General features: G+C 57.0%; 1 protein-coding gene across 8 annotated transcripts in view; it reads right to left on the bottom strand.

The window, feature by feature from the left end:
* Positions 1–25,745, bottom strand: part of AGAP3 (ArfGAP with GTPase domain, ankyrin repeat and PH domain 3) — a 74,068-nt gene that overhangs the window by 4,055 nt on the left and 44,268 nt on the right. For 2 of the 8 annotated variants that reach the window (XM_031939429.1, XM_031939425.1), the window contains exons 6-13: positions 25,158–25,292; positions 24,863–24,990; positions 21,776–21,934; positions 18,446–18,538; positions 11,971–12,075; positions 5,664–5,835; positions 1,665–1,832; positions 47–184 (exon numbers count right to left, since the gene is read on the bottom strand). In XM_031939429.1, the coding sequence (XP_031795289.1) occupies positions 47–184; positions 1,665–1,832; positions 5,664–5,835; positions 11,971–12,075; positions 18,446–18,538; positions 21,776–21,934; positions 24,863–24,990; positions 25,158–25,292 (1,098 nt within the window). Of the gene's footprint in view, positions 1–46; positions 185–1,664; positions 1,833–5,663; positions 5,836–11,970; positions 12,076–18,445; positions 18,539–18,694; positions 19,605–21,775; positions 21,935–24,862; positions 24,991–25,157; positions 25,293–25,745 lie in introns of those variants that run through there. The other 6 variants (XM_031939430.1, XM_031939428.1, XM_031939432.1 and 3 more) reach the window with 4 other exon arrangements.

The raw sequence follows: 25,745 nt of genomic DNA, 5'->3' as shown, positions 1-25,745 counted from the left end.
TGGTCAGGATGGTCTCTGTCCTAAGCCTGCCCCTGGTTCCCTTTACCTTCGGCTGTGCTAGAGGGGCCGTCTGGTCGGGGGGTTCCTGTACTCTTTTTCCGACGGTGCTTCTTACGATTAGCGTGGGGAGATGGAGGAGGCTCCAGCTTGGGGCTGGAGCTGAGTACGTCGGATGGGCCACTGGCTGAGAAAAGGGAAAAAAAAGATAGAAAGAGCAAGGAAGAGAAGATGGGATGGGGTGGAAGGCCCCGCAGGGGAGTCCCTGAGAATCCATCCCCTCCCTCCTCACCCCCAGGGTGCGGGGCAGGCCCCAGGCTTTGGCTGGGCTTCAGCCCCGGGAGAGGGGAAGCAGGAGGGAGAAGCTCCTGGGCGGCTATCTGGGGAGCTCGGGGTGGAGGTAATGGGCACATACGGCTTGGGAAGGGAGGCAGAGGCGGGAACTCTGAGTTCCCGCAGCTCGAAGGGGTGGAGGGCGGCCCGGGGAACTCACAGGGAGCCGCATCCCCGGCAGCTCCGAACCAAATTTATCCTCAATCACACTCCCCGCTCCTCACAATTAATAGCAGAATTAGAAACAATCAGGGAGCTGCCTAATTACTGTCAATTAGAGCGCGCTAATCAAGCTCCCGTCTCCCACACCCCGCCCGGCGCTCACCACTAAATGTCAAACTTCATTAGAGGCAGACACGCTCTCTCTTTCCCTCCCTCCCTCCCTCCCTGCTTCCTCCCTGCCTCACCAGCAGGGCCTCGCTGATGGCAGCAGCGGCCCATCCGAGCCGGGAGCCCGAGGGAAGGCCCGCCATCCCTCCCTCCGCCTCCTGCTCAAGGGGTCCAGAGGCGAGTTTGGGGGCATTTCCCTCCTCTGACACTAGGTGGGAGAGCTGGTCCAGGGTCCCCAGCTGCTGCTCAGACTGGCCCCAAGCTTTGCAGCCCTCAGGCTGGATCTGATGCCTAATGGGGGGTACCTGGGGGGGGCAGGAACTCACCTCGGGATGGCACCCCCTAAGCTGGGAAGGCTGAACAGGAGGAGAGAGGGGAGCTCGGGAGGTAGAAGGCAAATTAGGAAGGAATAAAACGCTAAAGCTTAGGTGGTGCAAAGAGGTAATGATGAGAATACAGAAGGAGATAGTGAAGAAAGGGGGGAGGAGGGACAAGGGAGGAGGGCTGCAAGGAAGGTGGAGCTTTGAACTAAACAAGGTGATTGGGTGGAGCTTGGGGAAGGGCCTCAGGCTTCCAAGAAGCCTGCTCTCTCCCTCCCTTCCAGCTCCTGAATTCCCCTCTGCCCTTACCCCCAGACCCCCCGCTCACCATCCCCCTGGGGAAGGCAACCTACCTCCCCCCTCACTTTACCCAATACAGCTCTCAGAAGCCCGCCTTCAGCTCGATCATCCCTCCTTCAGCCAGCGCCCGCCTGCCCCCCGCCGGGAGGCTGATGAGCTGACTGCACGGGGGGCTGATGGGGATCGAGGAGCCACCACCAGCTCTGCCCCGGGCCCACAAGGGGCTGGGCTCTTCTCGAAGGGAGGGAGCCTAGGGAAGAGGGGCAGGCGTGGGGGGGAAAAGGCCTGACTGTGCAGGGGGGTGGGCAGGAGGCTGAAGATCCTCTGGGCCCCACCTCCAGGCCGGCTGGGAGCATCCCCCCTGCCCCCAGGAGAGCCACTCACCAGGATGCTGAATGCCCGGGGGGAGGGCAGCTGCTTCACTCCACTGGTCAGCACTAGACACGGAGCAAGAGCGCTGATGCAGCCCATCGGGCCGGGGGCCCGCCAAAGCCGAGCTGCTCAGGGACCGGTCCGAGTGCAGGGATGTGCTGCTGGCCGAGTGGGGAGCACCTGAAAGGGGTGGAGCGCAGCCTCAGCCAGGGCCCTTAGGGGGCTCAATCAGGGTGAGCACAAGCAAAGCCCCTCCCTCAAAAATAACAGTTTCTGTTGTGAACAGCAGTGAGGGAGAGGGCCGGGGCCGGGGGCCTCACACAGGCTGATCGAGCAAGGTCACCAGGGCATCTAAGGGCAGCTCTCCTTCCCTTCTCTGACAGCAGGAAGGCAGGCAAGAGAATGAAAAGAACTCCCATTTACATGGGGATTGACAACAGATTTACAGCCCAAAGGAACTCCAGAGGCTGCTGAATCCAACCCTTTACAGAGAAGGAAAACTGGGGTGCCAGAGAGGTTGTGGGCTTTTGCCCAGGATTACAGATCTGGGGCCAGTCACGGCACTGCGAGCCCCCCAACTCCTTCCTCATTAGCTGCTGGCCCAATGCCCCACCTTCCCTTTCTCAGCACTCCCATCACCAGAACAAAGATGACATCCTGAGACGCCGGCTCCCCAAAGGACGAGACTGGAGTCCAACACTCATGTCTGCGTCACTCACTCCTGCTCCTTCCCCTGGTCCCCATGAATCTCTGTCCTCCCACCTCCAGGGGCAGGGGGCCCAAAGAAAGCCAAAGGTGTGGGTGAGAAAGAATAAATATGATGAATGCCCCAAGGAATAGAAGGGGTACTTAATGGGGGGGGGTGTCAGCTGGTTGTCAAGAAGCATCCTGGTCCAGGGCAGAGACCCCTAAACAGTTGATTTAAGACCAGGAAAAAGTTAGCATGCTGGACAGCTCCCTCCTCATCCAAAACCGGGCCTCTGCACCCCAAATCCCATTCTGCATGTCACTTGCTCTGCGTCAGTTTCACTGCCATTCTAACGAGGAATAAGTGTATCAAATTCAAGTAATTATGTCTAATTAGTATTAGTAATTATCCTGTTGGGCTGGAGAAAATTAATCTTTCGTTTCCCATCAGGGAAGGATGGAGGAGCTAAGGGGAAGCGGCCGTAAGGGTACCACAGTCCTAGGAAGCCCTGGGGTTATTATAGGGCAGGGTTTGGGGAGCTCCCACTGAAGCTCCTCGGAATCTCTCCAAACCCTACCCAGACTGGGGGCCATTGCTGGGATGACCCAGAAGCTGGCAGCGTAGTAGGGGTTTGTGGGGGGAAGAAGCAGGCGTAGAACCTTGGTGAGCTGAGAAGTGCGGGCACAGGAACATGACCCCTTACGGGCAGCCAGCAGCTGAAGGGGATTTTATCAGGCCAGTCACTCTGGCTGGGAAGGCCAGGTGGGATCGAGGGAAAAGAGACTAAAGCAGGGCAGGGAGGAAAGAAAGCAGGATCTGTGGGGCTGGAGTCTTTTGACAGGCAAAGGGCCAGAGTTATGACAGATCCATCGTGCTCCGGAGACTCTGGGCTCCAAGTGAGCAGCAACAGTTTCTTACATTGCTTTGCTCGGGGAGGGCCAAAGGACCTCCTGGCTCAGGACTGGGTCCACACAAGAGCTACTTGTTGAATTGAGGAATCCAGGGTCTGCCACCCCTTCCCACCTCCCATGCTTTCAGTCTCTCCTCTACAGACTCATCTCCATCCCAGACACATCCATTCTCCTGTAAGGGGCCAAAGAGTCGGAGTGATTCCACTCAGTCCCTCTCTGTGGACTGTTTCCCCGTAGAAGGGAGGGACACGGGTGCTAATCTGGACCTCTCTAGTACCCTAGCTTCCCCAGCCCAAACTTCTTGTTCCTTGCCCCACCCAACTCTGGTCCAGGCCCTCCTCAAGCCCCCCACCCCCGTAGCCCCCCAGCTAGAAGCCCTAAGGGAGGGAAAGTGCTTTCCTTTCTCTTTGTTAATTCTCCCCTCATTACGCCTGCAATCCCACAATCAGTGTGCACTGTAATTGTCGAATTTGATGCTAATGATTAATGAATTAAACATGGAGCCATCAATTAGTCCTCGGAGGATAATTCTGCATAAAGCAGCGGATAATGTAATTACAGTAACAAAGATAATGAGATGTTAACATCGCCCAGCGAGTGAGAGACATGTGTATGTGTGTGTGTGTGTGTGTGTGTGCACGCGTATGTGTGCCCCGAGTTTGTGGCACCGGGTGCCAGGGTACACTCTGCTTTGGGGGGAAGGCTGCCAGTCCATGTGCACGCACATCACAGGGCTGGGGGAAGGCAGAGGACTGCATCTGCCCTGTACTGGAGAGGGGTGCGTGTGTCTGTCTGAGGACAGTTCTGCCCAGGAAGGGGATCCTCTCCAAGCCTAGATCTACAAAGCCTGCTGTTAACTCAATCTCACCTTTACAAAGTGACTTTAAGGTTCACAAAGCATTCCTCCCACCCCCCACAAAAACCTGGTGAAGTAGGGAGCTTTAACCATTGTACTTATTTTTTGCAGATGAACAAATTGAGCTTCCTAAGAAATACCTTATTTTTTGTTGGGAATGAGCATGCTGCAAAAGTGACCACCTCCAGCTTCCACTGCCCCTTGTAACTTAGTGAATGGGGCTGTTTCATATAGAGGGTGTCCCAAAAGTCAAGGGCTGGAAAAGATCTTTGCAATCATTTAGCTTCTGCTTGAACAGTTCGGGTGATGCGCAGCTCACTACTTCACATATCTCATTCTGGCATCTGGACATCTCTAGCTGTCAATAGCTCTTTGTACCTTTACCTCGGCATGCAGCACAATGCCTCAGGGATTCAGTATTTGCTGGGTGAAAATCCACCACCCTCAGGCAATTGGGATTAAGTGATTTGCCCAGGATCACACAGCCAGGAAGTGTTAAGTGTCTGAGGGCAGATTTGGACTCGGGGTCCTCCTGACTTCAGGGCTGGTGCTCTGTCCACTTTCACTATCTAGATAAAATTTTTAGTCTATTTTCACCTAAGCTACTGTCCCAGTGTGCCCTATACCTCATTCTTTCTCTCTTATGGTTCCCAAGATCGGTTACTTCTGAGCTCCGAGAGAAGGGCTCCCAAGGATTAATAATGTCTGCCTCTGAGGAATATGCTGGGTGGAGGGGTAGGAAAAGGTGATATGAAAGTTGACACATGTCCCTCAACCCTAAGAGGGATGACCTCCGGGAGGCTGCATCCTGAGTCCTATGGGACTCCCTGGCTGCCACTCTAGCTTTGAAGGGTGGAGGTACAGGTTTTCTGGGAGGTCTCTGCAGGTCTAAGATGTTCCAAACTCTTGGGGGCAATGACAGAAAGAGGCGGCATCTTGCGCCTACAGGAAATAGGATTCGATTAGTCTAGGCAACCAACTGGGGAGAGAAGGAGAATGATTTGGGGGAATGAATTCTGCCTTGTGGGTAGAAGGAAGGTAGATGAGGAAAAGAACATTCCTAGTGAAAAAGGCTAGAGTAATGGGGGATAGCTTCAAGGATGGAGGATAGACCCAGGATTCAATGATGGAAGCTCATACCAGAGCTGTGGGAGAGGAACCGGAAGAAGAGGTGTTACCTTTGCCCCAGGGCCTGGCCTCCTTCTCAGGTAGGCCCCTTTCTAGCCCCAGGCACAAGAATCCTGCTGCCCGCCACACTGCAGAGGAGCACATGGCCTCTGAGGCTTCATCTTTATCTAGACAGCACCCAGAGGAAGCATTTTCTGGCTCCCTGGTTCTGATCATGTACGCCAGGCACAGTGCCACTTGGGCCACACTCCTGGAACCATCCTCCCCAGCCCCTGCTCTTCTAGCTCTGAGCCAGAAACCACTCATCCAGACTGGCCTGGCCCCCTAAAGCTGATGTCCGGGCTCACCTTCAGTGCCCACAAGGACCCTGCACTTCCCCACTGGGCACAGAGCCCAGAGCGCCCCAGCCCCAGCGTCCCCTTCCTCACCTGTACTCCCCCCAAGCTGTGTGTTGCTTCTCTCCAAGACCAGCCCATTGGCACGGGGGCTGGCACCGGTCGAGGCTGGGTTGGGGGTGGCCCGGGGGAGCCGTTTCCCTGGCACTTTGACTGTTGTCCTCAGCAGGTCAATCTCCTTGCCATGAATATTCTGCATGTAATCCTGACCGGAGGGAGGGAAGGGAAAGCGAATGAAATGGGTGAATATTCCTCAGAGGGAGCTATTCAAGAACCCCCATTAACACTCAGCCCTTCTCCACCGCCCTAGCCTTTTGCCACAAGGTCTGCAGGAAAGCTGGCAAACACACTGGGTTTCTTGTGCACTCTTTCCTGAGACACAATGCAAGGGAAACTCGCTGGACAGAGGACCTGGGCTTGATTCCTGGCTCTAATTAAGTACAGGTGATTCAAATACACGTGAACCTCCTGGGCTTCAGTTTCTTGAATGGAGAGATGATCTCCCCAAGTCCGTGGTTCCCTCTGGGCCAGAATGCCTCTGAGCTGGAGGCTGAGAGCCAGCCTGGCACGGAACCAGGGCCTCCAAAGGCTGATGGTCCTGGGCCTGGATGCCAACTGGGAGGCTAGGGTCAGAGCTGAGGCAGCTACACTGGCCTGTGCTGGGAGGTCCTGGCTAGGAGTATGCTCATAGAGACTTAAGAGTCTCGTCATTGGCTGAACTGAGTCGGGAGCCACAATGGGCACTAAAGGCAGTACTCCCAGCAGGAGAAAGGACGAGGGTTGGGGGCCAAGAACCCTCCTCAGGAGAACAGTGCCAGGCCTGGAATGGGGGTGGGATGAGGAAGGGGGGGGTGTGGTATCGTGTGCAAAGTTGGCTGAACTGCTTTTCAGCTGCAAAATCCCAAATGGTTGTGAACAGGGACGGTTACATAAACTATGCCAGGGCTTTTTAAACTTTTTCACCCAGCACCCTTTTTGGCCCAAGACATTTTTAAATGACGCTGGGTATACAGGTATAGATATACAAACCAAACATTTACGGATAACTAATCATAATTGTATGCTCCCCATATTCAGTTATACGACCCTCTGTGGGGTTTGAATCACGATTTAAGTTTCGGGCCACATGACATGAGCTTCCTGCTAAAGATCCTCAGCTGGTTTTTAACAACTGCCCCTCAGGGTTCTTGTCTCCATCTCTGCCACACAGGCCCTGACCGGAGGGAGCCAATTATGGCAGGCCAGGGAGGATCCTCTCTGAGGACTGGGCCCTGGGGTTAAAGGTCTAGGGGTCTAGGGTTAAATATCCTACTTGCCCTTTTAAAGGGAGGTCTTATGCTATCACCTCTGCAGATCAGTGATGTGGAGGACCAGGGAAGTGCTTCTTTTGAATTGAAGCCGAGATGCAGGAAATTTAGTCTAAACATATGCATTTATTAGTCCAACGGGGATAACAAGGCAGAAAACTAAGCAGTTTCTGACCTCAAGGAGCTTATATTCTACTGTGGGAGGGGAAGAGGAATACTATGCAGTTAAATAAAATACTAACTATAAGCAAAATAGTGTTGGGGTTGAGGGGCCATCAATTAGTCTCATGCAGGTGGTGCTGGAGTTATTCCCTAAAGAGTGAGAGGGATCCCAAGAAGCAGAGGTAACCATTCTTCCCCACCTTGCCCTAGGACCAAAGAGTCCCCACTTCCTGGAGACTGATGTTTCTGGGAAGACTGCTCAAAAATGAGGCACACATGTGCCAAGGCTAAGTGGCCCCAGGTTACCGTGAGCAGCTACCGGCACCTGAAATGTGGCTGGTGAGGGAGAAAGGTTATAGAGGACAGTCACAAGCTTTGCTCCCTGCATTCTACCCTTTTCCTTTCTTTATTTGCACTTGTCTCTATATGGCACATTCTACTCTTGCTTTCCTCCTTATGCCTAGAAGTCATCACAGGCTTTTCTTAAAGAAAACAGATCATTTCTTCATGTGGTAAAAGTCTCTGCCTATGGGATTCAGGTTAGCTGTAGCAGAGACCTCTGCCCTGGTTGTTACGAACCCTGCATAGAACAGATCCCTCCATTCCTTCTGCATGGACAGCCCTGGGAGGGAGTTTCCCGAGAGACTTTCCTGGCAATAACAAGTCCCACCTGCATCGCCCATCCCCTGCTTCTGGTAGCTGGGTCAGTGGTCCTGGCTCCGTGTGTGACCAGCAGGAGCAGCTGCTTTGGAGGGTGAAGGGACACTGACCAGAGAAGCCTTTTCTTGATGGTGGGGGTGGTGGTGGTAAATATGTTCTGGGGAGGAGACTGGAGATGTGAGCATAGAATGTGAGAAAAGCAGCAGCAGCAGGAGAGCGTGGGTTTTCGGGGATAATGAGAGCAAGCTGAATAGCTCCCCGAAGAGAGAGAGAGAGAGAGAGAGACTGGGATCCCTCCCTAAGAAAGCCTAAAATTCTCAGAAGAGGGATAGGAACCAACAGGTGTTGAGAGAGACAAGGGCATTTAGTGCGAGATGGCAGCCTGGCAGCTTGACCCAAGCTGACGCCCAGTGGCACTGCATCTCTGAATGGCAGCATTCTCCCCACCCCACCAGCAGTCAAGGCTGATCCCTCCCAGTCTTGTCCCACATCCCAGGTCCCTGACAAGGGCCTTAGTCGGGGATCCAATGTCTCGGGCTCAGCGCCCTTGGAGCTCCCACTTGGGTTTTATCGGCTGGGCTCTGACCCTAAGGCCTCCCCAGACCCCGCCCTTGGCACCTGTCTGCATCCTGCCCTCTCTGCGGGGGCTCAGTGCACGCCCCCAGCTGAACCCCACGTCTGGGCTTCCGCTGTCCCCCTCCCCCACGCCATCACCTCTCCGAGGGACTGTCTCCTGACAACTGGCAGCAGCTGGCTGGGCCAAAGGCACAGCTGCAGCTCCTTCTCTGGGGTGGGGCTCGGGTCTGCTCTAGTTCACAAGGAGGTCACAGCAGCTGCACCAGCCTGCCAGGCCCCATTCCAGCCCAGAGCCGGCTGAAGCCAGGCATGTGGAGACACCCGCTGACAGCCCCTTTTTACCTTCTTCCTACTCACAAAGCACGACTGGGTGGGGCCCGGGAGTCAGAGACACGGGCTCCCCCAGGAGGGTGGGCCCAGAGCCCCCGTCTCCAGCAGCACCCAGGCCCCACGGCCGCGAGGGGCTGCAGGCTGGAAGCGCCTTGATGCCAGGCAGCGGGCTGGAAGCTCGGAGCTGGAGCGGAGGGGACGGGCGGCCCAGGGGCAGAGCAGCAGCAGCAGCAGCAGCAGCCGAGTTTCCCTCCGTCAGCAGAACGGGGAGCAGCGGCGACGGCAGCGGCTGCTCCGGAGAGCGGTCACCACGGCTGCCTTTATTACCCACCATCAAACAGCAATTTCTTCCCCAGCCTCCTCGCTAATTACCCAGCCAGCGTTCTCATCTCGTTTTATTACTGGAATTAACAACGAGTTCAGAGCGTGGAAAGCTATTAAGATGTGTGATTAAGCCACATTCAATTAGTTTCTACAAACAATTTAATTGATGTTGCAGATAGAATTAACAGAAGGTGATTGTGTGAATGGCTCCACTGGCTGCAAAATGGGGGAGGCTCTGGCTGGCTCTCTGGGGCTGGGCAGGAGCTGGGCTGGAAGCCCGAGGCCTGCCCACCTCCTTTTCCCTTCCACGTCCAGCAGGCCCCCCCCCCCATTCCAGGAATGACTCACTGGCATTACTTTTCTAAGGCCCTGGAAGGTGCTTCTCTTAACAAGGGCAAAAAGATCTTGACCAGGTCAAAAACTTCTTGCCGAGTCCTTGGAGTTATTTTTTTTTTTTTGGGGGGGGGGGATCCAAAGCTACTCATTCATTAGCAGTTGTGGGAATGGAAGGGAGCTAAGGCGGCCATGGTGATCCCATGGGGTCTGGCTGCCCTTGGCCCCAGCGCCCCAAAAAGCCTAGCAGGTTAAGCAGACATAAAGGCAGTAAAGGGGAGGGCAAGGCTGGCAAAAGGAGGCAGAGCTGTAAGTGCCCCGAGGGGTCCACGGCTTGTGAAAGGAGGGAACCACGCTAGGATGCCGCTTTGCCTGGGCACAAAGCACATGGTCTGGTTAAGAGGAACCAGCTCCTATCACTCCAACTTAGCGCTGTACGTATATATTAGTTTATGCTCAATCCAAATTCTAGAGCTAATACTAACAGGGCCGCTGGACAGTAACGAAGGCCCATTCTCTTGCAGGATGAAGCGCCTGAGGGCCAGAACTTGCCCGAGATTTCACTGGCCTGGTCTGCTGACTCACCAGTCTGCTGTCTCTCAGCCCACGCTCCCCATCTCTGAGTCACCTCCTCCGCTAGAAGGTTCAGTGTTGCTGGGGATTAGACCCCAAGAGGTCCCCACTCCCCACCCACAACACATGCTGCTCAGCACTTGCCAGAGACCCCTGAGGAGCTCAGGCACAGAGATCCTTAGTAGGGTTCAGGAAAAGATGACTTTAGCAAATCTTTGGGTCATGATGCAGGAATTCAACAGCTGAGGAAGTGCTCAAAAGCCTGAAAAGTAGCTGCTCCTGCCTCACCCTATGGCTCTGAGACCACTGTGGGAGCCCAACACCACTGACTCTGACAGCAGGAGGCCAGCAGAAAGGGGCACGGCGTGGGCCCGGAGGGAGGTGCAGAGAGGCTGCCCCACCGGGGACCATACCCCATGCCCTAGGCTCTGTCTCCTTTGGATTGGAGAGGGACAAGCAGAAACTCAGGGCCATCTCGAAGCGGAAGTCAATAGGTAAAAACAAGGGGAAAAGGAGGGACAAGTCTGTGTTGGAGGTGTACCTCGCAAGCAGCAACAAGTGATAGGTATGGTCTTTAAACAGGTTTGGTAAAGGCTACCTAGGAAGGCAAATAAACTACTTCAAGTTTCATGATGCTATTAAACCAGTGGACACGACAGGTGAGGAGAGCAATGTGTGTTAATCAGCCATGTGACATCGGACAGGTCAACCAAGGGGCCGAATTATATACATAGCTCCCAAGTCCCTTTGGGCTCAGAAACGCTCCTTAAAAATCTTGTCAGTCTTCTGAGTTAGGACTAGCCTCCCTAGCACCTGTAGCATGTCTGGACACTTAGTGAAGTGCCTTTTTTCTCTATTGTCTCACCTGATGCTCAAAATAAGCCTGGGAAGTAAATAGGACAGGTGGGATTCTATCAGTAGAAGAGCCCTGGTCTTCAAGACTTAGCCCCATCCCTTCCTTTCACAGCATCGAGCGGAGCTAATCATGCCTTTTAGGCAGAGGAAGGGTTCTCTCAGTGGGAGCAGAGATTTGGCTCTTTGATTCTGCCTCAGAAACCAATTCCATGTGGCAGCCCTCCCTGACCTGGTCCCCTAGAGGGACCAGCTGAGATTTCCCACCAATTCCAGAGTTAGTGTCCACGGCACTGAAAAGAAGGAAATTCAGAAGGGTCAGCCTGAGGAAAAGACTTCCCTGTGTTAAACTGAGGGCCAGCTGGGCCCCAAACCAGAAGAACATTGTTATAAGTGTACTGATGGATCCTGTCTGGGGACTTTCAGGTGTCCCTAGGAGGAGTTCCTTGGACCTGGGTGGTAGCTGAGGGTTCAGGATCCAGAAAACTTTGAGCCCTGCTTGCCTGACAACTCAGGCAGATGTCAAGGAAGGGCTAGGGACCCTCTGAGGAGGCCACAGGCCCTTTGGGCTGGGGGCGGGCCCGGCCCACGTGCTGTGCTCGAGGGGCTGCTCAGGAGAACTCATTAGCCCCACAGTGGGGTGGTGACAGAGATGGATTCCAGAGACAGCTGTGTGCTGGAGCCACACAGTGAGAGAGGGAGGGCGGTGGGAGAGGGAGCTGCTGCCACGGGGGCCACTGTGAAGGCAGGGCCAGGCCCCCCCCCCCCCAGCTCCGCTCTACTCCTTCCCCCAGCATCACTGGGGCTCCGAGCCCACCCGTGGAGGCCCCACTCCATCCCACGGCCAGCTTGGCCACCCTCTCATACCCAGGAGGCTCAGGGATCCCCAGGTACCTTTGGGTGATTAAAACATAGTGATTCTATGACATCTGCATGTTTCTTTGTGAGAACCATTTGTGGATCAGCTAGATTCAGTGCTCCCTGGCACGTGATAACTACCCCATGTGTCTCTATGGCACCTCCAGGTTTGCAAAGTTTGCCCCGCTGCTGTGGTCGGCCGTGGCCATCTCCATTTTACAGCCAAAGAGACTGAGGCTCCCACAGAGATGGGATCCAAGTGGGGCCCAGGACCAGGGCCTGCAGAGGCCAAGCCTGCTCTCCCCTGTTCCGCTCCTTCCCTCCCTCACTCCCCCGGGCCCAACTGCCTTCCCTTCCAGACTCACGTGTAAGCTGGGGTGGTAGGTGAGCAGCCCATTGTCGCACAGAGTCACGTACTTCTTCTTCCACTCCTTGTTCAGGGACTTGCCACTTCGCTTCAGCAGGATCCCCTGAGGGAAAAGGCAGGATCAAAACAAGGAAATGGCAGCCTAAGGTGCAGGGGGAGAAAGGACTCAGGTGACTGTTCACTCAGACTCCCACTTGGGCCTGGGGAAACCAAGCGGACAGACCCATCCCCTAGGGAGAGGTAGGGTTATGGGAAAACCTGGGGATCTTTCTCTACTTCCCCCCACAGCCTCCTGGGTGAGTGTCCCAGAACTTGAAAATCATCTTTGAGGAAGGAGTGAGGAGGGCTCAGGTGGCTAAGGCTCCTGGTCACTGACTATGGATGGAAGCCATGGATCACTTCATCTCCCTCTCCACTTCCCTGCTAAAATCTGGGCTATCCAAGGAACCAGTGCCTCTGACATCAGCCCGAGAGAGAAGTCACCCCTCAGAGAGATAGGCAGTATGGTGCCTGGCTGCAAGGAATCATGGGAAAGTACCCAACAGTATACAACAGGTGCCAAAGTGACATTCTGACAGGGACGGGAGGGCAGGGAGAGGATCCCACGTGATTCCTCTAACGCCCTTTAACCAAGTCTCAGGCTGGGCTGCCATAGCACAGGGATGACCCTAAGGCCTTCTCCAAAGGCTCCCATCTTTCACCTATCTCCGTACCCACTCCCTAAAACAGTCAATGAAAACACAAAGCCACATTGAAGCACAAGAGCTGGGCACTACAGAGAAAGGAAAGATGGCACCAGGAAGGGGATGGGGCGCCCAGCATCCCAATCCACCAGTGTGCTGGGCCTCCAAAACCTAGGAGAACCTCCTTGGGACAGATTCGAGGGTTAAGGGCAGTTCTATGGAGAAGGGGAAACGAAAAGGTCGCGCAGTCCCAGAACTATAAAAACAGCAAGAGAGAGAGAGAGACCCCTCTATGTGGGGGGTAGAGACCAAGAGAGACAAAAGCTGTCATGGAGATGAGGGTTAGGGAAGAAATCGCCCGGGACAGAAGCTAGATGATTCTCTGTCTCTGGCCTGTCGTGGGCTAATTGGAGGAAAAACAAGACTGGATTCAGCACCTGTTCTTCTCTTCGGGCTCTTTTACTGAGAAAGCTGAGCTCCAGGAGATGAGATTATCAGAACAGTGGGAGGGGGACAGAAGAACTTGCTAGGTGCTCTCGGAGGGGTGTGTGTCTGGGGCGATAGTAACAATGTTCATCCCTGAGCCAATGGGGACTCACTTTTACTTGTGAATCCTTTCCCACCTTTTCTTTCCTTCTCAAGGACAGGTGGGTGAAAGGCTACAAAGGTGAGATGGGATCCTCAGTCATTAGTCAGTGACGAGCGCTGGTCTTGTCACAGGGTAGGCGACCTCACCAGCCAGGAGGAATGGACCATGACAGGTAACTGCATTGAGCGAGTTGGGGCACAGGGATGGAGGAAAGGAGCGAGAGTGTGCCCGCTGGGAGAATGTCTTGTTATGGTTCCCCCCCAAGTTTCTGTGCTGTGTGGTCACCTGCAGCCCGCTTTCTTTGCTGTGAAGTTCCAAGGCTCTGGGTCTTGAAGCTTTTATCGCCTCTCCCTATACTTGAGCTAAACTCATTAGGGGTTCAGTTACCACCTCTAAGATGACTCCTAGCGCTATCTACCCTGCCCTCAAGTTTTGCTCTGAGATCCAATATCATGTCCCCAACTTCCTGTAGGACGTTTCATACTGAAGATGTCAAAGACATCTGAATTCAACATGTCTAAAACGTAATTCCTTCCCTTCTCTTCCCATCTCCAAACTCAGCCTTCTTCTTTCCCAAGATACCACCACGCTTCCAGTCATCCCAGCTGGCAAACAAAGTCATTCTCAGCTCCCTCTCTCTACACAGCCATCTGGTTATCCAATCTTGTTGGTTCTTTTCTATCTCCAGGTCATCTGTCCCCTTCTTTCTACCCATAGAGCCACCTTTCCAGTTTAAGCTTGTAGAATCTGTACTCATGCAATAGACTCATGCAATTAGTTTCTCCTTGCCTCCCCTCTCCAATCTCCAACCTGCCTCCAAACAGTCCCCTGCTTCATTACACAGAAAATCAATTATATTAAAGTATAGTTATCTAAATATATGAAAGAAAAAGATTCAGAGGCTCAGGTTAAAGATTTCTGCTCCAGAATCAAATACAAATATTTCTGCTTGATATTAAAAACTATTCACAATCTGGCTCCATGCTCCCTTTCCAGCCTTGCCACACACAGTAATTAATTCATGTCCTGCACAGGCTGGTTAGAGTGGCCACATGACCCTCTATCTCCCAGCACTTATGCCTGGAATGCACTCATTCCTAATTTTGCCCCTTAGAAAACCTGGTTTCCTTAAAAATTCAGCTCAAGCAAAAATTAAAAAAAAAAAAAAAATTTCAGCTCAAGCAACATTCCCCCCCCCCCCCCCCCCCCCCCCCCGCCTTGGGGCTGATCACCTTGCATTATCTGCATGAGCACTCTGCACAGTCTTACAGGTACAAATATTACCTCCTCAGCTAAAACCCAACTTCCAGAGGGCAGGGACTGGGTCAGTCTGGTACCAGACTCTAGTGGCGCAGAGCAGACACTAAATAAAGTCTGGATGACCAGCCACTGACAGGCCTGGCCTGACACACACCAAGTGTATGCTGAGGATGGGGCAGACATGGGATTAACAGCCAGCTCCACCTCCTTTCTGGGGCAAAGTGGGAAAGTAATCCCCCCCCCCCTCCCCCGTCCTGGGGCGAAGGCCTGGATCTGTTGCCTGGAAAGCGGGCTCTCGGCTCTGACCCATCATCTTCTTGGGGGGGGGGAGGGCGCGCCGTCCGAATCGGCCGGCCTCCTGCAAGCGCAGCTCTGGTTCAGCATTCTTAGTAAAGTTTCACCGTGTGGGAGAACCAGACTCAACCTTCGGGCTGCAGTTTGCCGGACCCTTTTCTGGCGGCTGGAAGGGGGAGATGTGAGGACAGTCTCTGCCATCCCCGCTAGCTCGTGTGACCTAGGCTTCCTCATCGGGCTGGAAGGTGACAGGCAGATTCTGGGCTGGACCCTGGTGCGGTCCATAGACAGGTCTCTGGCCTGCTCTTTTCACAGCCTGCAGCGGCTCCATCTCCAAACTGCCCTTGCCCTCCTCCCACCGCTCCCCGCCCGAGCCCCTCCCTGCCCCAGCTAAGCTCCTGGGAGCTTCATTAGGTCACAGATCACAGCTCCCCGGAGTTGGGAAGAAGCCAGACCTCCCTTTTCTCCGAACACCCTGGAACCTGGATTAAGGGACACGGGGGAGGCTCGGCTGGAGTGGAAAGCCCCTTCCCTGGGCAGCTCTCGGGCCTTCTTCTTGGGCAGGGGAGGAGATGAGCCAGCAGAGGCGGTAATGATGCTCGTTAGCTGAGAGGGCGTGGGATGAGCCGCCTCAGGCTGCGCGTAGGAGGCAGCTGCAAGATGGGGTCTGGGGAGCCACCTCCCTCCTACTCCCCGGCCCTGGCCCAGCCCCTCCCCTCCTCCCCCCCACCCCGGCAGCTCTGGGGAAGCACCCCCTTATCCCTGGTCTCCTCTCCACTCTGCCTGCCCCCCCCCCCACTCCTGCAGCTCAGAGGAGGGAGAGCGATGGGGGTCCCTGTTCCCCTCCCCAGGCTGGGCTGGGACTGTGCACGGTGAAGCAGGAAGCAATCTGGGGCGGAATGGAAGCGGTGCGGAGGCGACGGCCCCCAGAGGACCTGTTCCCACCAGCCGCCTCCCTCCCAGCTCTGCCAGCCGACTTAATTGCGGAGTCCGGATTGATTGGGAATGCAAATGGTAAATGAAATGCAATCTCTACTCCCAGCAGGAGCCGGGGGGCTGGGGAGGGGGGGAAAGGGGAAGAAAAGGAAATGGGGAGATAGGGCAGGAGGGGGGCAAAGGGGAGGTGCCAGAGCCGAGCCGGGAAGGACAAGGGCAGGGGGTGGGGAGGGGAAGAGAAGGATAGGGCGAGACTGAAGGGGAGGGATCAGCATCGCACTGAGGGAAGGCAAGGGCACGGCTGTCTGCTGGCCCTGCCACCAGCCTCTGTCCCAGGGGCTGGGAAATCCCCCGAGCCGCAAACACGCAGGGCACCTCTTCTCCCCCTCTCCCAGAGGCTGCCTCGTCACTAGCACAGTGCCAGAGAGCCCTGGCAACAGAGGAGGAGCCCCCGGCTGAGGCAAGGCCCAGGGAGGGGGGCCGGCTTCCACCACTCCCACCCTGAGCCCGAGGAGTGGCATTCGGTCTTTCCTGCCAGTTACAAGTGGGAGCCCCCTCTAAAAGAGAGCCAAACGATAGGGGCTGGCAAGAAGGGCCTCTGCTCCCTGGGAGCCTGCTATTCTCCCTGTGTCTCGGCACGTGGCAGAGGGAGGGACTGCAGGAGCCTCATCTCCACCTGGAGGAGGCAGGGAGCAAACAGGCTTGGGCCCTGCCTCCCGCAAGGGCGGCTCCAGGTGGGGAGAGGGCTATTAGAGAGCTGATGGATGGGCCCGTTACGGCTCTAAAGGGATTTGTCAACCCGAGAGTGGAGCCAGAGCGCCAGCTGTCAGCTCAGAGCACCAGGCCCACGTCACACCTGAGTCACCCTGCTCAGCTCCCTGGCCAGGCTCACAGCTCCGCGTGCCCACTGCCTGGCAGGACATGGTCCCCACAGGGAGGACCTTCCCCTCCGTCTGCTCAAGGTGGGGTCAGCCTGCCTCTTATGCAGACATGATTCAAGAGAAGGGTCCTGCTTCACTCATACGGACACCCCAGGGGCCAGCACTGCTCCCCTGATCATGCCCTGTTATTCTCCCACTCCTATGCAGACACAGGATGGATCCCACAGACACACGACAAGAGCAGAGCTATTGTGTCTCACTGCATGCGTACAGACTGTCCCCGAGTGCACAGGTTGCACTTTCTCGCCGCGTGCCGAGGGCTTTCTCTCCCCCCCTCCTCACACACAGAGAGCCCCCCTCCTCACCCTGTCCCAGAGCAGGCACTCCATTCTGTTGCTGACATACCAGGCTATCAGCACTGACTTAGTCCCGAGCCATCCCAGCCTGGACCAGTCCAGAGCCAGGGACAAGACAAATCATCTAAGCCCTAAAACTCTAGGAAGATGCAGCTACTCGAGAGCACGAGTGTCACCTGCTGGACAGAAAGGCAGTAATGCAGCCCCAGGCAAGGGGGTGGGGCCGGCGCCCCCAGGCTCCAAGGCCTGGCCCGCACCCCAGTGCCCTGGGCTCAGAGACCTGTCTGCCAAGCCTCGTGCCTGCCCAAGCCTGCCCAGGCCAAGGCCCGGGCTGCTGAGTGCCAACATCCTGACCCACAGGCCTGCACTTGGGCCCCCCTGGCCACGCTCGGGTCTCATATTCACTTTACAGAAGCCTCACCGGCACAATCCGGCTCCTCCCTGCGGCAGACTCGGGCATGGGCTTCTGCTGACACTTAGGTACCCGGGCCCACCAAAGCCCTCCTCCCTGCACATGTACAAAAACCGGCTAAGTTTACTTAGGAAAGGGCTGCATCCAAAGGAAAAGAGTCTGAGGCAGGAGGCCCCGGGCTGAGCAGCAGGGTGTCCGGCACTGCTGAGCCGTGACCAGGGGAGAAGACTGAACGGTCCCACGCTAGACACCGGGTCAACAGGGTTGGGACCAGCTCAGGAGCATCCCTGGCTCAAGTCCAGTGGGACAAATCCTTCTCCCCAATGGAGGCTGTGCTTGGTGACTTCCCCCTCCGCCTCCAGCCCCAGGCTTGCTTTGGTGGAACAATCTCAGCTGGGGGGGTGGATGGGGGCGCGGGGATTGGGTCCCACCCATCTCAGCTCCCAAGCTCTGCATTGAGTTCCCAGGCCTGCTGCCTGGCACGGCCTGTTGCTGCCCCCCTGTGGCAACTGAAAGCACAGCAATCAGGGATTCCTGAGACCCCAGAAGCTGGCAGCAATTCCAAGAGGCCCCCCTGGGCAGGGGCCGCCCCTTCCGGGCTCTCTACCTCCAATTTTCCCCTTGGCTCTTGGGAAAAGGAGCCGAGCCGGTTGCATCCTAAGGATGGGAGATAACCAAGGGACAGCCCAGCGTTTCCTGGGTGGTCTTGGGCTCTGAGACTGTAGGAAGGCCTTGGGTATCAGGGGTCCTCTGGAGAAGGCCAGGGACGGGTCTGGGTTTGTGAGAGAGGCAGCGTAAGCCTTTCCAAGCCCCCCCGTATTAGCAAGGCTGGGTCTGCTGCTAGAGAGAGGCTGACCTCCCCCCTTTTGGCCACAGCAGATGCTGAATAAACCCTGACCCAACAAAGGAACAGGGGAGCCCTCTGCTCCCAGCCACACTGCTTGCAGGCTCAGGGAAGAGCCAGGGCGGCCCACAGCCCACGGCCCCTCTCCCCGCCTTGGGCGGCCCCGGCCCCTCTCCCCGTTCGGGCTGCTCAGGAGGGCGCAACGGCTAAGCGCAAACCTGTTTGATGGGGATGGCCCGGCCGCTGCCAATGCTGTCCACCTTGCCCTCCAGCGCCTTCTTGTCCCGGTCCAGGTCGGCCCCCTTCCGAGACTGAAAGAGAAGAGACACGGCGTGTCAGCTGAGCCCGGCGGAGGCAGCGAGGGCGGCCCACTCACACTCTTCCCCCCTCTTCCTCCCTCTTCCTGGGCAGGGTCTGGCCGTGGGCGGGGTGGGGGCGGCGGGAAGAGGGAAGGAAATGACACCACGAGTATTCCAACGGGTTTATTCTTACACACGGCACCATACAGAGCAGCAGAGGTCACTGGGCCAGGGCCGCCTCTTACAAAAGAGCAAGGACACGAAAATACCGAGGGCACAATGAGCGCACAGCCCGGGGAGGGGGAGGGTCGGGGTGGTCGGGAAGGGGCGGTGGCTGGCAGCGCAGGGCACAACATCGGGGAGCAGAGTCCAGGAGGGAGCGGGCAGGGGCCCGTCTACGACAGACGCCACGGCGCGGGGCGCCGGGCACGCCAGCATGGCTGGAGGGGCACGGTGGACGGAGAGAGAGGAGAGAGAGAGGCGAGGAGGGCCGGATGCCCCCCGCTGGGCGCCCGGGACACAGTCCACCCGAATTCGGCTCCTAGGAAATAGGGGGAGGCCAGAAAGAGGGGGAGAAAGGCAAGCGGCGGCGTCCGGAGCAGGAGCAGCAGTAGTCCATGCAGGAAGGAGCAGAAGGAAGGAAGGGGCAGGAAAGCTTCTCCCCCCAGGAGCAGCTGGGCTGAAGCAGGCGCGTGGACTCCCCCATCCCCTCTGGGGCCGCCATCGCGCTGGCCTGGCCGACGGGCGTGGGGCTGAGCTCCCTTCTTCTCCATGCAGTGAGCCCGGCGCGGCGGTGTCCAGCCGGCCCTGGTCCCCCCAGGCGCCCCGCAGCTGCTGGCTCCAGGGTTCCTAGCCTTCCCTGGGGGGTGGGGGTTAGTTACAAAGGTTCCTGTGGGTCTCTGGAGTGGGGAGCACGGCGGCCGCTTCTCATCTGAGAGCAGTCCCAAGGCCCGGCCCGCCTCCGGCCCCGCACAGGGGGACAATGTCCAGAGGTGCTGTGTCACCACCTGGTCTTCTAATTTGGAAGGAGTTGGAAAGGCCTTTTTGTTGATGAAAAGTTGGAAACAGTGGCACATATCTGCAAATATCGAAAGAATAAAGATTTTGGCAAGTTATACTCAAGCCCGGCGCGGAGCTGGCCGGCCCCGGAGAGGGCAGGCCGGGGCGCCGGGGGAAGGAGCAACGGAGAGCGGAGAGGTGGTGATGGTGGCGGCGGTGGCCGTGGTGGGGGCGCCCTGCTGGGAAGCCCGGGGGCAGCTGCACCGGGGCCAAGCGTCCGTCTCAACAGGAAATTTTCGCCACTCGGTGGCCCCCGTCCCTCCTGCTCTGTCCTGCCCGGGCCGCCAAGAGCCACGGGGGCTGGAGGAAGCACAGCCAGAGGGAGTAGGAAGAACAGACTGTAATCGCAACCGTCCAGGAGCAAATCGTCGCCACGGGCGGCTTGCCCGAGCCCTCCTGTGCCCACCACCGCTCAGGCGCTCCCCGGGCTCCGCGGCCCCTGGCCCATCCGGCCTGGTCGGGGGGCGGGACTGCTGCCACCAGGTTCCCCAGACAGGTGGGCACTCAGGGCGGTCCAAGACCAGCCCGGCTCCCATGGGTGAGAAAAGGAATTCCAAAACAAAATGAGCATGGCAGGTCATGGGGGACGGGGGAGGAAGGCAGAGGGGGTGGGGAGAGGGGGCCGGCGGCAACGGCGAGCAGGGAGGGCACGGGGGCACTGGCAGCACAGCAGGCACAATCACAGGAACAATGGTGGGGGACATGGCGAGGACCACTTTCCACGAGCAGGGGGTCTCGGGGGAAGGATGATGATGGAGAGGGGAGGGGGGCGATCACCCCAAGTAGTGACGATGCGCGGGTGAGGTCCCCGGGGCGCACCCACCGTGACAGACAAGCACGAGGTCACACGGAGACAATGGTGCAAAAACTGAGGTCGCCATGGAAACGATGGAAAGGCAACACGGTCGCCATTGCAGATGGAGAGGATGGGAGGAGCGCCCGGTCTCGAAGAGGAGGCGAGGGCGGGGTGTGAGGTTACCGCCAGCAGCCAAGAGGACAGAGTGTGAGGTCACCACAGCAAGGACGCCAGAGTTGTGAGATGGGGGGGAGAGAGCACGAGCACGCCACAGTCATTGAGGAGCACCATGAAGCTGATCATGGAGGGAGGGGCGGGACCCGAGGGGACGAGGCCCGAGGCCGGGGCGGGCGCTGATGGTGGTCGGCGTGTATGCGGGCACACAGCGGCATTTACGACACTGGCGGCAGCGGGGGAGGGGCACAGGCTGTTTCACAAGGAGTAGGAAAAGGGGCAGGGGGTGAAGCGGTTAGCCAGGGTCAGGGACAGGGAAGTGCGGAAGCAGGAGCCGACAGCGGGAGACCACCGAGCAGAGCACGGGGGCGGCGGGGGCGCCGTGCGCACAAGCTGGAGAGCAGCGGGGGCCGGAGGACAAGGTGGAGGTGAGGGGCCACGGGCAGGAACGGGCCTCTGGAAACCCCAGGTTCCCGAGGGCCCGGGCGGAACCAGGCCTGGCTGGCTGGACACAGGGCCAGGCTGGGAGTCAGAACTCTAGGATCCGGGCAGAGACGCACAGAGTGACGCACAGGGACGGCCCCGCCCCCGCCCCCCAAGGCCCTGGGGCAAGCTTCGAGCCGTGACCCCAGCGATGGTCCAGGGTGCAAGCCAGAGGTTCGGCTCGGGGCCGATGGGGGGGAGGATGGAGGGAGGAGCCGAGGGGGAGCACAAGATCGCAGGGAGCCAGTGTCTGTAAATGGAGATGGCAGCGGGGCCTGTGTCCGGGACATCTGCGGGGCCAGGCGTGAGAGGAGGAGGACGGTGCCCGTGGGGCGGGGCCCTACGCACTAAGAAACGCTTTCCAGCTGGCCAACCGACCAAGAGACGGGGAAGGAAGCGGGGGCTAACCCTGTCTGAGGCAGCCCCGGGCGCAACCGGCCTGCTCTCTTGCCTCGGTTTCTCCATCGGCACAATGACCAGCCTCGGCCTAAGATCCCTTCCGGCTCCTCTAAGACTTGGTAGGGAGGCTCTAGGAGGGCTGCGTGTGTGCGGGGAGGAGGGGCAAGAGATGAGGAACCTCTGTGGGCCGGGGTAGGACTCGGGGGGGCCCCTGGCCGGGGAGTCGGCCGCTGCCTCGGAAGGCCGGCCTTGCGCGGCAATGGCCCCTCTCGGGGCGCGGCCTGGCCTGTCGGAGGACTCTGGGAGCGGGCGGGGGAGGGAGAGGCAGGGCCACATACCGTGAAGATGTTGGATCGTCGCTTGGACTGCTTGCGGATGGGTGTGGGGGTGGAGGAGGCAGCGATGGTCTCGATGCGCAGCTCCCGCTGGCTGATGCTGGGGGTGGAGGGGACGGAGGATGAGTAGTCGCTGAAGGCGCTGCTGCCGCCATTCGTGGCCTGAGGACAGAGAGTGCTGGTGAGGGGGACTTCGGAGAGGGAGCTCTGGGGAACAAGATTGGGCCTGGGGTTACGGGGCCTGGACATAGGTGCCCCGAGCATGGGCTGGGGGGTCAGAGAACGATGTTTGTCCCTCAGCCTGCCTCTGCCCTCACTCTCAAGTGGGGGCGCTGAACCAGCCCTCTCCAAGCCAGTGTCCTACAGGCGCCCGTGAATGGGGAGCGGAGGGGTCCCAAAGTGAGGGACCAAGAGGAAGAGCGGGGGGAGATTCTCTTATTGGAGCAGGATGGCTCCCCCGAGCCGGTCATCCAGAGAGGCCCCGGAGCGAATGTAGCTGGAGCAAAGGGGCCCTGGCCGTCCCACAGGCCGGCGGCCGGACTCGAGGCCCACGGGCTCGTCCCCTCGGCTGGGCGCGCGTGCGTGAGAGGGGCGTGTCCCTGCCTGCGCACAGAGGTGAGCACTGAGTGGAAGCGGGCTTCCCAAGGTGTGTGCACGGAGGGAAGAAACACCGAGGGCCCAGGCCCGGGCCCAGATGGGAGGGGGAAAGGAGAAGAGGGAAGCTTCCGGCCCGAGTCCTGCACACACCACTGGGACGGATGGATGGGAAAGCAGAAGCGGATACAGGAGGGAAACACAATGGCTTCCCCCAATAGGTCAAAGGAGAGGAATAGTTTTCAGGAGAAGAAAAGGAGATGGCCTAGAACTGGATGAAAAAAATGCTCTGAATCACTAGTAAGAGAAAAGCACATGAAAATAACTGAGGCTTTACTGGCCAACAGCCCAAGGATAGAAGCCCACGGAGAAGCAGCGAGACATAATGATAGGTCTTGGTATAAGAGTTCCATCCCCCAGTATTCACGGGCGGTGGGACAGTAGGCAGGTCACCTAGCTTCTCAGTACCCTAGGCAATTCTCTCCGACAGAAACCTGCCCAGGTGAAGTCCAACTCCAGACAAAAAATAAATCAACGAAGACAGACAGATTAACATACTGTTGATGGAGCTGAAAATGATTCACTTATTCTGGAAAAGCTGGAACCATTGGAGAAAAGCCATTAAACTCATCCTATTTTGTTGATCCAGCAATTCCATGGCCCTTTACTCCAAGACAAATGAGAGAAGAAATGGAAGAAGGAAATGCCAAATTATTTATAGATGCACTATTTTGGGGAGATGAAGGGCACCAATAGTAGAAAATGGAAACAAAGTGGGTACCCACTAATTGGGTAATGTCTGAACAATCTGGGGGACGTGAAGATGAAGGAATACTATAGTGGCCTAAGAAACAATAAAGAATAAAGATGGAGGAAGAATTTGAGAAACGGAGTCAGCCCACAGGAGGCAAAATAAAATAAGAACCATGAAAACAAATCTACCAATGTCCAAAATAAGGTAAAAAAACAAAAAAATACTAAAAGCCATTCAGTCTCAACTCAATGCCATAACTAATCTTGATTCCAGAGCAGAAGCCTGATGATGACATACCTCTGTCTTCCCAGCAGATTCACAAAGCAATATATTCTATTAAATACTAATAGGATATCAGCATGTTTTGCTTAACTGTCTATCTTAGTTATACCAGAAGGACTCGAATGGGAACGTCTTAGAAAATGACTTAGAAAATGTTTTTTGAAAAAGAAATAGAAAATGTTACAAGGTATTAACCTAACAGATGCCCCTTGATTTAGGAGAGACGGACGCAGAGTGATGGAGAAGGACGGGTTGCAGAGTAAATTCTCATTGGCTGAACAGATCATTCGTTGACTTGAAGGCTTCCCTCCACCCCGATGGATGCACAGAGAGGAGTATATGCTAAACTGGCATCTTCCTACCAACTCTTGTGGCAAAAGGGTCACTGGCAAGACTGGGCTGCCTGTTCTCTTGAGTTGTTGTTATTTTTTTTCCTCCAATGGTTGGGAACTACTCTGAGAATTATTCTCTAGAAAGAGAAACTATTTTTCTCTCACTCATGTAGGGACAGTCATGGGGCAATTTCCATCCCCTTTTAAAGAAAAAGGTGGTCCCTTCCTCCCTGAGTAAGTTATCATTTGAGGACTCAGGCAGGACATGAAGGAACTGCTCCCTCCTCCTCTCCCAAGGTGGCTTGCACACTGGAGTACTTAAGTTGGCGGTGAGACCTAATCCCACCCAAGTCACTTCTGTTCATTGGTACACAGAGGGGCATATGGGTCAAGCAGCTAGGTGGCGCAGTGGATAGAGCCCCTGTCCTGAGTCAGGAGGAGCCGAGTTCAAATCTGGCCTCAGACACTTAACACTCCCTAGCTGTGTGACCCTGGGCAAGTCCCTTAACCCCAATTGTCTCAGCAAAAAAAGCAAAAAAAAAATCATATGGGTCCCTGTACCATGGGCTACAGAAAAAACTGGGCCCAAAATAGGAAATTGAATTTGGAACTCAAAAATTTCTTTAAATAATACTTTAGGAAATTCCATGTGTGATTGGGAAATATTTAACCAAATAAAAATACGTTTTAAAAAAAGAACAGAGGCCATCAGGCAGCATTTCAGGAATGTGGCCGACGGTTCGCGGAGATGAAAAGTCTCTCTCCTGTGGATGGCACCATTAGCCCAACTCCTTTTATGTCCCCCTGTTCAGTCCCCCAAGGCTCCGTGTGAGTGAGGCTACCAGATGCTTTTCTCCCTGACAGGGAAGCCATTTCATAGTGCGCTGGTTCCGCCAGATGTCTGCGCTCAGAGTAGAGGGAGGGGGTTTGGGGTTGGAGGAGGAGCTGGGGGGGGGGAGGGGGGGACACAAACCGCAGCGGGGCGCTCGAGCCTGGTGAGCGCCTCTCCAAGGCCATGCTAGCGGGGGACACGCGTACGGGCAGCGGGCACAGCGGCAAGCCTAGCGCAGCGGTCGCGGGGAGAAGTCTAACGGGCAGGGGGTGGGGCGCGCGCGGCCGGGCCCACACCTGGTTGATGTGCACAGCCGGGATGGAGGCGGCGGACACGGCCGAGTGGCTGGGCGAGTTGGGGAGGGACTTGCAGGGCCCGATGGCTAGCTGTTGTTTCTTCCGCAAGGCCACCACCTTCTGTGCCACTGCAGGGGACAGCACAGTCAAGTTACCTCCTCTGGAGAAAGGGGAAAGCCCGCCTTAAAACCGCCCCTTGAGCGCCCGGCCGCGGCCGCCGGGACAGCCGTCCTGGCCCCCCGGAGGGAGGGGCGGCGCTTGCTCGCTCTCCAGCCCGGCCCGCGCCCAGCGTTACCATCCTGGAAGACGCGCTCCACATTGAGCCCGTAGGTCGCGCACGTCTCGTAGTAGGTGCAGCGCTTCAGGTCCGTGGAGAGCTTTCGGGCCCGGCTGTCATCGATCACTCGGGGGTTGGCGGCGCTGATGGCGTCTGACGGGTAGTGGGGGGAGAGGAAGAGAAAGAGTGAGCCTGGCAAGGAGCCGGAGCACCCACGGGAAGGACGGACGGGGGCTTCCCGGGGAACATGCCTCCCGTTTGTCAGCGGAGGTGGCGACCCATGGCTGTGGGAGGAGACACGCCCGCCGGCCGTGGCCGCAGCCAGAGGAGGGCCCTGCCGGGGCAGCCTCATGCACCTGGCGCCCCGCCTGTGTGAGCCTGACCCCCCCAAAAAGGGAGTGGGGGCTGCTGCAGGAAGAGCCACGGGAAAGGGCGGGTGCGTTTCAATAAAACCCTTCGCCAAAGGAGCGTGGAAAGGAGTCCTGTGCCAAAGGCACCCTTTCTGTGACTGTGGGCAAAGCCTTTTAATGCTCCCGACCGGCTCTAAGGTCCACGGGCCTCAAAGTCTAAGGTCTTTAAGGCTTTTCTTTTCTAGCTCTTTTTCTG

The sequence above is a fragment of the Sarcophilus harrisii genome, chromosome 5 (genome assembly GCF_902635505.1).
Source record: "Sarcophilus harrisii chromosome 5, mSarHar1.11, whole genome shotgun sequence".
Classification (NCBI taxonomy): domain Eukaryota; kingdom Metazoa; phylum Chordata; class Mammalia; order Dasyuromorphia; family Dasyuridae; genus Sarcophilus; species Sarcophilus harrisii.
This window is presented reverse-complemented; position numbering and strand designations above follow the sequence as displayed.